A 12,654-nucleotide genomic window follows, 5' to 3' on the forward strand; every position below is an offset into this window, starting at 1 on the left:
CAGTAGAGACATCGGCTTGGTTTTTACAACAATACAGCATAATATCCTTAAAACCCTTTACACTTGGGGGAATTGGCCTATATGGATGGGGCTAAATTGAAATGTTTCTTACATAAGAAATATGAAAAGCATGTGCATAACAATCTTGGCAATTGAAAAGGGAACCGTTTGGAGATGATGGGAACATTATTAGACCAAAAGGTGAGGACACAACAGATCACCTGACAAGTCTGAAATACTGTTGATTTTATTTCTAGTTTACATTGACGGGACTTTGCCGCATTTGTTGATTAAATCTGAAAATATTCTGCATACCTTCAGTAACACGATAAGAATATTACTGGAGCATTTGGGGAATTGCAACATAAAACAAATAAACGAGAAGGGTTTAAAGTGAGAGGTCAAACTGGTTGCCTCCAGGTGGCCACACACATCTCCAAAGTGTGCACAAAGAAGAGTCTTCAACTATAAGGTGTTTTTGGAGCTCTCCTAGCTGTGCCGTTGAGGAACTAGAGCAAGCACACGTGTAGTCGATTTGGTTGGAGCACAATCCTCCATCACAGCCATCACAGAATCCAAAAACGGTCCATTATAAATCCCAATCTGGCTCAGGTGGGCATCATTTGAAGGCGTGTTCTATTGCCAACATGACTACTAGCTAAGTTAGAGAGTACGATATTACAGTGTTAGGCTTTCAAAATGCAATTCAGGGAAACAGATCATCATTTTGGTGTGCATAGAAAGGAGTGCATTCAGTTGCGTGACGCAGCAAATTTTCATAACAACAGACAAAAATAGTCTCCTTCGGTTCAGAACAACCCAGGGTATAACAACGATATGATATGGAAATGTGAAGTGCACATTTTGATTCATGGGTGTTTAGCTTGCTTCTATGACATCAAAGCAGTATTTATTATAATCCTCAACGTCTTATCTTTCAAAATACATAAAGTCCTCTTAAAATGTACAGAATTTCCCTCACTCAAACAACAAAACATTTGCAAACGCTTTGCCCAAACAGCGGGAGGGATGGGGGCAGCTTCTTGTCATGTGAGGTGGGTGGAATAATAAAGGCCTAGTTCACACATTTTATGGATTTTTACATTTAAAAAAAATATATATATATATTTGATTTTGATATAGCAGAGGATTCTGCAGCACCCTCAGCACCCCTGCAGCTATGGGAAAATCCGACAAATTTCCCGGTGCACTGCTCTAATTCATTGTTTTCTCCTTCCCCCTGTGAACGTACTGCAGAGTTGGCTAGCAAGTCTAACGATTCGTCTCTCGTCATTATCACCTGACATCTACAATAAAGTGTGTCCCTCTGTGATGAACACAAAGTGGTTTTGTTTCGCATCTTCAAATTGTGTTCAAGTTTTTAAAATGAAATTCGATATAGATCAATGTGTGTTTGTCGTAGAATGATGATGAATGCCTCACAACTTAGGGGGCAAATCGCATCCTATTCCCTAGACAGTGCACTACTTTGGACCAATATTCTATGAGAGTCTAGCCATAAGTAGCGCACTACTTGGGCATTAGGGTGTCATTTGGAACACACACAGGGACATACCATGGTCCAAGTAATAATTGTCACCACAGCTTGCCGTGCAACTATTGGTTCCCTCGGTCAGGTAGTGTCCTGCGCGACATGTAGTACACTGGTCACTGCGGCTGCCCGTGCAGATTTCACAGGAGGAGAAACACTTCTTACAGCGACGCCGGTCGCCCCAGAATCCCACTGGGCACACAGACACACACGTCCTGTAAGAGAGAAAGCACATGACTTGTTGATTGTTTAGTGCAACACTAGGATTGTCTCCACATGGGACACATACTAAATGCATGTGTTAACTGTGTGTCCTACAGAGTTCAAAGCTGGAAAGCCGGAGGGCTACTGTGAGAAACATCTGTGACTCGATAACAGCCAATTAAGTGAGGTTCGTAAATATGTAATAATGGGCCTCCGGACTATTGCGGCAGCCCATGATTTAAAGCACGAGTGGAAGACCTAGTACAACGTCACTGACTCCAACCTATACATTTAGAGTGAATAGTATTGACCTGCTGTTGTTCTTGAACTTGAGGAAGAGGTGTAGACATGTGACACACTGCTGGGGGCCTGGTCCCTCACAGCCATCCTCACTGCACTCGGGGTCACATCGGCCTGGAAGGAACGAAACAAAACTTACATTTCTCATCATGCATTTTCATCGCCTGGAATAATTCATTTGACAAAGCAAGATAGTCAGAATAGGGAAAGCATCTCTTTCAAACACAAAAGGTGGTGGAAACTTTAAGACTTGGTGAAGCCTGAAGACTTAGCTTTGACGTAGGCTACTAGTTAAACAAATGGAGCTCGATATAGGCCACAATTAGTAGTTAGATTCCGGTGTCTAAGCTATAAAAGGGTGTGATAATTGTGTGTCGTCTTGTTCCAAAGCTGCTCTGTGACAACGGGTAAAGTGACTCACCGTTGTATTCCTCAGTGAGGTCATCACCGTCAGTTGGCAGCTCTGCCGAGCGGGCTTGCTCACGCCGCATGGAGTATGGTTGCTCTGAGGTGCCATAAAGCACTAGAGACCACTCTCTCAATTCCCCTGTAAATCAATGGAGAGAGAGGAAGAAAACTAGGTCCCCAAGTCTTTCCTAGTCAGGTCACGTGATCAGGAAAAAAAAAAATCAGGACTCCACTCATGTGTAACAGTATTTGATATCTGGTGTAATTCTTGTGGTATTGAATGATGGTAAAAGTATAGCATGGCAAACCTGTTTCACTGTTGTCCCTTTGTTGAGATGGAGTATCCAGGACTTCCAGACTCCACTCTCCGGATGCCTTCTCCCCCCAGCAGTGAGTGGTCATGAACTCCCAGCTCTGGAAGCCCTCGGGGGAGTGGTCAAGAGGCCTGGACCAAAATACAACCACGGTATGATAAACTCAGCAAAAAAACAAACGTCCGCTCACTGTCAACTGCGTTTATTTTCAGCAAACTTAACATGTGTAAATATTTGTGTGTCCATAACAAGATTCAACAACAGAGATAAAATGAACCAAGATCCACAGACATGTGGAAATTGAATAATGTGTCCCAGACCAAAGGGGGGGGGGGGGTGTCAAAATCAAAAGTAACAGTCAATATCTGCAGTGCATCTCCTCCTCATGGACTGCACTACTCTTCCACCAAGGCACCTGCGAATTGAGATCCGGGCTCTTCGCTGGCCATGGCAGAACACTGACATTCCTGTCTTGCAGGAAATCCCGCACAGAACGAGCAGTATGGCTGGTGGCATTGTCATGCTGGAGGGTCATGTCAGGATGAGCCTGCAGGAAAGGTACCAAATGAGGGAGGAGGATGTCTTCCCTGTAACGCACAGCATTGAGATTGCCTGCAATGACAACAGGCTCAGTCCAATGAGGCTGTGACACACCGCCCCAGACCATGACGGACCCTCCACCTCCAAATTGATCCCGCCCCAGAGTACAGGCCTCGGTAAAATGCTCATTCCTTCAACGATAAACGTGAATCCGACCACCACTCCTGGTGAGACAAAACCGTGACTCATCAGAGAAGAGCACTTTTTGCCAGTCCTGTCTGGTCCAGCGACAGTGGGTTTGGGCCCATAGTCAACGTTGTTGCCGGTGATGTCTGGTGAGGAGATGCCTTACAACAGGCCTACAAGCCCTCAGTCCAGCCTCTCTCAGCCTATTGCGGACAGTCTGAGCACTGATGGAGAGATTGTGCGTTCCTGGTGTAACTCGTGCAGTTGTTGTTGTCATCCTGTACCTGTCCCACAGGTGTGATGTTCAGATGTACTGATCCTGTGCAGATGTTGTTACATGTGGTCTGCCACTGCGAGGACGATCAGCTGTCTGTCCTGTCTCCCTGTAGTGCTGTCTTAGGCGCCTCACAGTACGGACATAGCAATTTATTGCCCTGGCCATATCTGCAGTCCTCATGCCTCCTTGCAGCATGCCTAAGGCACGTTCACGCAGATGAGCAGGGACCCTGGGCATCTTTCTGTTGGTGTTTTTCAGAGTCAGTAGAAAGGCCTCTTTAGTGTCTTAAGTTTTCATAACTACGACCTTAATTGCCTACCATCTGTAAGCTGTTAGTGTCTTAACGACCGTTCCACGGGTGCATGTTCATGAATGATTCATTGGGAAACCGTGTTTAAACCCTTTACAATAAAGACCTGTGAAGTTATTTGGATTTTTACGAATGACCTCTGAAAGACATTGACCACTATGAGCAGGACCACAACACGACCACAGTGTGATATAATGCAAATGTTGACCAGGACCAAAATACAACAGGATAGAGCCATGTTACACTGTCATTTCTGGATTCTCTCCATAACCAAAGTTTATCGATACGTTTTCAGACCCAAAATGTCCTCCAATGTCCACGATAGTCCACGTCCCATGCCCTCTGTTGTGTAGATCCTATGTTTCCGATTCCTTTAGCATTGAGGGATGCAGATGGGATATGGACTCCACATTAGACCACTTTTTTGGTGAGAAAACTTTGAGGTGAACTATCACTTTAAGTCACTCGGCACATCAGCCAGTTTCTATCATCAAGAAATATTTTGAATGTGTTAAGAGTGGGTGAAGCGACCAATCCCACTTGTATTGAGTACTACAGCACAACACCCTTTTCACACTATCATGCCAACCTGAACCGTACTTTGTTCCTTTTCACATTGTCCTTTCCACAGCTCCAGGAACTATGGTGGATGTGTAACCAGGCCAGCGCAATACAGTTAATCTTGTCTTGGCTCAGAAGTGTGAAAAGGGACTTACCTGTTTGCCAGTAGCTGTGACTTGGTCCCAGCGGGTGACGTGAGCGTGACGGAGAGGTCCCCTCTGTGACTGTGGGTGATGGTGACACGGATGACTACATGTTCCAGATAAACAATGTGCTGCAGGGGATGATGGGAGCAGCCGGTGGACTCATACACAGACCTCAGCACAAGGCCTGGAGGAATGGTTCTGTAATGTGACACACAGAGAGAGAGAGAGAGAGAGAGAGAGAGAGAGGAGGGGACAGGGGAGCGGAAGAGAGGGAGAGGGGTGAAAGAGAATGTGGGAGAGAGAGTGAGAGAGAAGGACAGAGATACAGAGAAAGAGAGAGAAAGTATGAGCGAAACACAGAGAGATTGTGAGGGAATTCCCATGCCGATGGATTCTCTGTGGAGATGGATATGCTTCAAAGGGAATAGAGGACTGTGTCCATGGTGGGAAGCAGTCAGTCAAGTACCTGCTCTCTTGGGTAGGAGCCTCCTTACACACATGCTGGGAGGGGACCAGTCTCCATCGCTCAGCCTCCTTCACCATGCTCTCTGCATCCAACAGCCCAAAGCCGTACAGGTGGCTCACTGCCAATTAATAATTGAATGAATTGAATGAATTGACAGAAGGAATAACAAATACACTAACAAACAAACAAATAAATGAATGGATCAATGACTTAAGTAAGCCATCCATGAAGCAATTAGTCGGTCAATCTAGATAGGAATGTCTTAAATGTGGTTGTTTGTCGTTTGATGTGTAGTGGTACATAAATCATTTTTCCCTTGTATGTGTTTTGGATGTCAATGGAAATTATTATAAATGAAGGAAAGCCCTTTTAGTTTTCTGTAGCCAAGCGTTAAGGAAACACAAACTCATTTGTGGACAAGATATGGGGAACAAATTCAATCAAATCAGATACCCTGGTATCCAGCTCCGTTGGTGTGCCAGTCAGGGGAGGTCAGGTGACTGGCCTGTGACGTTCTGACAATAATGTGCTGCACGTCCCTCCAAGTCAGCAGTGGGCTGGATCAGGGTCCCGCAGACACAAGTTAACAACACTGTATATAGCATATTATCTTAGTAATACTACAAAATAATTATCAATAGCTTATAACTAGGGCCATGAGTTTTTCTTGACCACGTGACCTGACAAGGAAGAATTTGCAGTCCAAGTTTTAGCCTTTAACTAGGGCCCAGAGTTGTTCCTGGTCAGGTCACGTGGTCAAGAAAACCTCCTTGTTACCTATAATATTATCATTAGATTTAGATATCGGTGATGATATCTCTAGGAAAGTAGGTTACTTGGCCTCCAGGGCGAGTGCGATGACCCCTGCTGCCATTGGAGCGGAGACTGAGGTCCCAGAATGCTCCTTGCTACAGCCTTGTTTCAGGTCCAATGTTACCTGCCAGAATGAAAGTATTGTTGTGTGACTACAAAATGGTACAGTAGATGTGCTATTATGTCTTATAAACATCATACGGGGCTTTAAAGATACACTTTGTAACTTTCAGGTCATTTAATTTCCCCTGTGACAACGACAAACACATTCTGTCAAGAAGCAAAATGTTTAAAAACGAATGGATACATTCACCCCATCCTTTCATTTCACAAACAAGCGCTGCAGTTGAAAAGAGCTGAAGTGGCTGCACCTTTGACACGGGTTTAAATCACTGTCATATGCAGCTATTGTATCAAATCAAACAATGAAGTCAAATCTAAATGTACTCATCACGTATAGCCGGGTTGGGGCCGATATACAGCTTGACTCACCATCTTGGCTCCCTGTCTGTCGGTGGAGAAGGAGCTGTAGGTGGAGGCCAGTGTCGAGGGGCATGGCTCCAGGTAGTCGGGTCTGGCCCCGCTATGGGTGGTGCTGCTGATGGAGATGGTGTAGATGCTGTTGGTGTAGCCGTCACAGGAGCAGTGATCCCTGCTCCGCCCACCGTTACCCGACGCCCACACGAAGATGGAGCCACGCCCCTTCCTTCCCTGGGGGGGGGGGGGGGGGGGGGGGGGGGGGTTCTTCATCAAGGTTTTATAGGATTTGGATTCCAGACACTGATCTAAGGTTGTTCTTGCGTATTCTCCTCAACTTTGGTTTAGATTAGGAGGGGGGGGGGTGCAAACTGATTCTAGATATAAGGGCACCCTTCTACCCTGTGATTAATGCCAAGCGTGAAGAGCCACTAATGATTCATATTTGTATGTCATTTACATATTGATATGAAGATAAAGATCAGCACAAGAAGTAAACATACAGCCTGAGGCCAAAGACAGACAGACAGACAGACAGACAGACAGACAGACAGACAGCTTTATTTTCTTGAAATTTCAAGACTTTTTGTGGAGCAAAATTGTTTGACCATTGAAAATCCTATTTTCAAGGTAGAAAAACAAGTATACACACATGTGCACATGCACACACACATAGTGGAGAATACATTTTTGACTGTACTGATGCAGAGAAGTTAGACAGACACACACACACTCACAGTGCGTATGCCGTTGTCTAATGCGAGGCGAGCCAGAGGGCCAGGTCCTTCCACAGTCCTCCCATCATCCTCCGGCCCCCAGCTGGCAGAGTAAATATCAATGTGCTGCTGCCTGAAGCTCAGGGATTGGGCCTCTACTATGTCCGTCACATCTCCGTCCAGCATACGAATGCCTGCAGATACGGGAGTGGGATGGACCTTCATAACCTTAGTATTCACTACATAGGATGGATCACCCATAGGAATAGACCGACTAGAATGAGATTATTGTCCTCTCCTTTTTCCTAGCCACCGTGCTTCTACACCTGCATTGCTTGCTGTTTGGGGTTTTAGGCTCGGTTTCTGAACAGCACTTTGAGATATCAGCTGATGTACGAAGAGCTATATAAATAAATGTGATTTGATTTGATTATATTTCTATGGGACCGCCTGACTTAGAGGAGACCTTCAGCACCATACAGTATGTATGCATCTTCAATTTACAATGTACCTTCTATTTAATATTTGTAAAACTGAACTTGAACTGAATATACAGTATTTGTCCATATTTAATGTGCTGACCACCAAGGAGACAAATTTTTTTTAAATACCTTTTTCTCCCCAATTTCGATCTTGTCTCATCTCTACAACTCCCCAACCGGCTCGGGAGGCGAAGGTCGAGTCATGGGTCCTCCAAAACATGCTCGGCCTAACTGCGCTTCTTAACACCTGCCCGCTTAACCTGGAAGCCAGGCGCACCAATGTGTCGGAGGAAACACTATTCAACTGATGACCGAAGTCAGCATGCAGGCAGCCGGCCTGCCACAAGGAGTCTCTAGAGTGCAATGAGCCAAGTATAGCCCCCCCGGGCCAAACCCTCCCCTAACACGGATGACGCTGGGCCAATTGTGTGCCGCCCTATGAGACTCCCGATCACGGCCGATTGTGATACCGCCCGTGATCGAACCCGGGTCTGTAGTATCGCCTCTAGCACTGCGATGCAGTGCCTTAGAATGCTCGGGAGTCCCCTGCATCTCATGTTTTTATAAACGTGACTAATAAAGAACTCAAAACTCACCACCTATCCGAGCATTGAAGGAGATTCCAACAGTGCACTGAGAGTTATTTGCTGCCGCGGCAATCATCCCAGCACATTTTGTCCCATGGCTTACCCGGAAAAAAAAAGGGAATGTATACAACATTAGCTTAGTTGCATATGTATGAGGAGACAGGCTATATGTACAACATCAAACTGGCAAAGAATAGACACATTCAAACAAGTGAATATGCATATTCATATAATATGAACATAATATATGAGTGTAATTGTGGGGGAAAATGTAAGTTGCTTCATAAAATGGGCTAAGATTCTGCAAAAAGCTGCAATAAGTAGGGCCTGGAGTTTTTCCTGACCACATCAACTTACCACGAAAAAACTCACGGCCCCAGCTATGAGCAATATGCATATTGAAAATAAGAATAACCTGTTGTCATTGCTGGAGTCGTATCTGGGCGTGGGGTCATCATCATTCCCATTGAAATCATAGCTGGCAAAGGGGTCCTAAGATACAGTGACACAGAAAAAAACAAAAGTCAGTGGCTAATTGGCCTTTAGTGTCTTCCAGTCTAGTCTGGTCTAGTCTGGTCTGGTCCAGCCTGGTCTGGTCTAGCCTGGTCTGGTCTAGTCTGGTCTAGCCTGGTCTGGTCTGGTCTGGTCTGGTCTGGTCTGGTCTAGTCTGGTCTAGCCTGGTCTGGTCTAGCCTGGTCTGGTCTAGCCTGGTCTGGTCTAGCCTGGTCTGGTCTAGTCTGGTCTGGTCTAGCCTGGTCTGGTCTGGTCTAGTCTGGTCTGGTCTAGCCTGGTCTAGCCTGGTCTGGTCTAGCCTGGTCTGGTCTGGTCTAGCCTGGTCTGGTCTAGCCTGGTCTGGTCTAGCCTGGTCTGGTCTAGCCTGGTCTAGTCTGGTCTGGTCTAGCCTGGTCTGGTCTAGCCTGGTCTGGTCTAGTCTGGTCTGGTCTAGCCTGGTCTGGTCTAGCCGGGTCTGGTCTGGTCTAGCCTGGTCTGGTCTAGCCTGGTCTGGTCTAGCCTGGTCTGGTCTAGTCTGGTCTAGCCTGGTCTGGTCTAGCCTGGTCTAGCCTGGTCTGGTCTGGTCTAGCCTGGTCTGGTCTAGCCTGGTCTGGTCTGGTCTAGCCTGGTCTGGTCTAGCCTGGTCTGGTCTAGCCTGGTCTGGTCTAGCCTGGTCTGGTCTAGCCTGGTCTGGTCTAGCCTATACTCCACCAGTCAGAGCCTATTGACTCACAAATCAACTAGGCGTGTCTGAACACTAAAGCGGACAAGACGTTTAGCCTGTATTTTAATACTCTGCGTTGACCTTTAAAAGCTCCGGGCCAAGAGCTTTGACTGCATATTGTCTCAGCTCTGGACTTTTACATTCGGGACATATGCCAAATTGCTTTTAATAAATGTCCTTGTGAAGTCTTCAGAAGAGACGGTTCCCGAGGCACTTACAAAATTTGGCCTGAGATCAGGATGCTCTCTCTCGATGCCGTCATCCAGGATGGACACCACCACTCCCTTCCCTGTGTGTCCTCTCCTCCAGGCCCCCTCGATGTTCATGTAGGAAGGACAGCCCTGGGAGCCCTCACTGCAGTGCTGTTGATGGGGGAGGGGGGGAATCAGCACATGTCATGTTTACTTGTTTATTTGGATCATTAGCTGTTACTTTAATAATAGTTATAACTAAAAGGTGTCCTCGCAAAGCACAATACAAAACAATGGCGCAAATGTGGGTAATGCACAGACACCTGTAGCATGTTTGTAAATGTATGTTTGACCCTGTTTAAATATACCTTTTAAACTCATCCTTCCTTCCTTCCTTCCTTGAGGTAATTACTGACCTGTTTCGCTTACATTGCTCTCATCAATCATGTCATGTCATGTCAGATTAGGTAAGAGAAAGGATGCATTTTAAAAGTGTTGGAACGCGGCCATTACTGTATATCTGCGGTGCAGCTGTGCCCTCTCAGCTGAGAGATACTCACAATGTACCACAAGCTGCACCACTGGGGGTCATTGAAAACCAGTGTCTGGGTCTGGTTAGGTTGGATGGGGCCTGGGTGAATGTGTTTAGTCCGAACGTCAATGGAGTAGATGTGACTGGCTCTGGAGTTCCTCTTGGTCCTCCAATGGACCACCTGTTGCTGCACCCACTCCACCTGCAGAGGAATAGAGGTTATAGGACTCCTGGTGTAGGCTACTCACAGTAGTATGGAATGCACACTATAGACAGTACAAGGTGGTGTTTCACGAGTCTGCTGAATCCCGTACAGGTGAAAGGTCAAATGATATTCATACCGATTTTTGTTTTTACATCAATTGAGTATGTATTTTGTGTGTGCGTGACTGCTTGCTTGTGTGTGTGTGCTCGTTCATGTGTGTGTGTGCGTGCAGCATGTCATGCAGCTAATAAATTATATAGGAGGGTATCAATAACACCTCCAATGGGATCTAGTTACTGTACCTTGGTCTCCTTGGCGACGAGGTCGGTAACGTCTTTGTTGGACAACGTGGACCGTTCCACCGTCCCACTGTGGTGGAAACTATAAAAGTTGTTCAAGTCTCCAATCTGGGCAAAGTAGGAAACCATTTTTAAAAATTTAACTGAGCAAGCCAGTTAATAACAAATTCTTGTTTACAATGACGGCCTACCGGGGAACAGTGGGTTAACTGCCGTGTTCAGGGGCAGAACAACAGATTTTTTTTACCTTGTCAGCTCAGGGATTCAATCCAGCAACCTTTTGGTTACTGGCCCAATGCTCTAAACACTAGGCTACCTGCCGTGTATAATCGTGTGTATGTATCCTAACGAGATCTGCCGCTTTTTCAACTGTGTCCCCATGTCTAAATGGCTGATAAATAATGAAGCTGTCATTGACATCAGTCATTGAGAAGGTTACTTTACACCCCTACTAGACTTTCAGGCCAGGGCAACCTGAACCTCAGGTACTGAGCCATGGGTTGGGCTATACCCTGTGGGTACACTCCTTTCTGACACCCAGGTTGATCATAATACCACCATTACGTATGTGTGCCTGGACCTGAACAGAATGGAATTTAGGCTAGCCTACACAAAACAGACCATGTTTCCATCAGGGTGCTAATAGAGGGAAGGACAAAACAGTAAGAGTAGTGCTTTGGCTATTCTATCTAGGACCATACTGCTGTTGTAATCCATGAGTAGAAATGATGACTCCTTGGTCCCATTCAAATGATGACTCCTTGGTCCCATATCATACATCGAACTACTGAGTTGTGAGGTGACTGAACTCAATCTCTCCTTGAACCAGGGTGGCAAATTGTAGCCTGAGTCTTCCTTTCCGCTCTGAAAAGATGTAGGCCTGGGTCATATGAAAATAGGGCTTTTGGCCTGCATCTTCTGATAAGGAAGATCGTCTGATGTGGGTGCTCACTACAAGGTCAATGACTTGGCTAATTTGATATGAGGGCCACATGACTGTTTGAAGTCTCAGAAACGAATCTGATGTCTGCCCCAGCCAAACAACCGTGAATGATTCAGATCCAATCCAGCATTTCATGCAAAAAAGCTTGTCATTCACATGGGATAGAAAACGTCTTTCATCCAAAATAGGCGTACTTTAAAGGAAACAGCTAATAAAAATAGACTTAGGCTATGTATCAAAATGCTGGGTCGATGGACCAATTTGACAAAGGTAATGATGGTGCATAAGTAAAGTTAGATATCATGTTTAGGCCGAAGAATAGCGGACTAAACTAAACGGTGAACTTAATTCTGTCACCAGGAGTTTAGTCCGTTGGCCCACTAAACTTCTCTTTGGCTTTGGCTATAGACCGGTGTAACGTTTTTCCCCATTTGCATTGCAGTCGAATCATGAATGCTAACTTTGTCTCTGCAAAGGAAACATTAGGCTACAGTAGAAAAGTACAATGATCATATGCAACTTTGAGAATTTACCTGGCCCAAATTGTGAAATCCATATTTCTCCGCTATACTGTCTGCAGAGGCGGGTGCCCCATCTATCCTGATCGCCCAGTCATTTGTGTATATTATTGTTTGACAGAGTGGCATGAGACTCCCCATCCAAACAAACGCGAAAATAGCCACCATTCCGGTTGAAAGAGGTAAATTCCGTGTCATCTCGCTCAAAAGTTCTCTCGGACTCCTTTCACCGTCTGAAGCGCCTTCACATAGCGAGGAAGTTGTCATTTACTATGATAGACCTATGTTCGTAAAAAAAGAGAATATTATCGGTGAAGGACTGCGTTCAAAACGTGTCCTGTAGAAATGTAATTTCCCTGTTGAAATCTAACAGTGAGGACCAACTTCATTTACAATGCAGACTAGCCTAGA

General features: G+C 45.6%; 1 protein-coding gene across 1 annotated transcript in view; it reads right to left on the reverse strand.

Moving 5' to 3' along the window:
- The window catches only part of LOC139410043 (proprotein convertase subtilisin/kexin type 5a), a 34,277-nt gene extending 21,836 nt beyond the window's left edge, over window positions 1–12,441 (reverse strand). Inside the window, exons 1-16 of the mRNA XM_071155477.1 lie at window positions 12,259–12,441; window positions 10,786–10,890; window positions 10,307–10,480; window positions 9,774–9,917; window positions 8,755–8,831; window positions 8,349–8,437; window positions 7,292–7,464; window positions 6,570–6,788; window positions 6,101–6,201; window positions 5,718–5,821; window positions 5,265–5,382; window positions 4,808–4,996; window positions 2,773–2,909; window positions 2,478–2,603; window positions 2,068–2,170; window positions 1,577–1,767 (exon numbers count right to left, since the gene is read on the reverse strand). Of these exons, the coding sequence (XP_071011578.1) occupies window positions 1,577–1,767; window positions 2,068–2,170; window positions 2,478–2,603; window positions 2,773–2,909; window positions 4,808–4,996; window positions 5,265–5,382; window positions 5,718–5,821; window positions 6,101–6,201; window positions 6,570–6,788; window positions 7,292–7,464; window positions 8,349–8,437; window positions 8,755–8,831; window positions 9,774–9,917; window positions 10,307–10,480; window positions 10,786–10,890; window positions 12,259–12,441 (2,233 nt within the window). The remainder of the gene's footprint in view (window positions 1–1,576; window positions 1,768–2,067; window positions 2,171–2,477; window positions 2,604–2,772; window positions 2,910–4,807; window positions 4,997–5,264; window positions 5,383–5,717; window positions 5,822–6,100; window positions 6,202–6,569; window positions 6,789–7,291; window positions 7,465–8,348; window positions 8,438–8,754; window positions 8,832–9,773; window positions 9,918–10,306; window positions 10,481–10,785; window positions 10,891–12,258) is intronic.
- Between the last annotated feature and the right edge of the window lie 213 nt (window positions 12,442–12,654).

Source organism: Oncorhynchus clarkii, chromosome 5 (assembly GCF_045791955.1).
Source record: "Oncorhynchus clarkii lewisi isolate Uvic-CL-2024 chromosome 5, UVic_Ocla_1.0, whole genome shotgun sequence".
Classification (NCBI taxonomy): domain Eukaryota; kingdom Metazoa; phylum Chordata; class Actinopteri; order Salmoniformes; family Salmonidae; genus Oncorhynchus; species Oncorhynchus clarkii.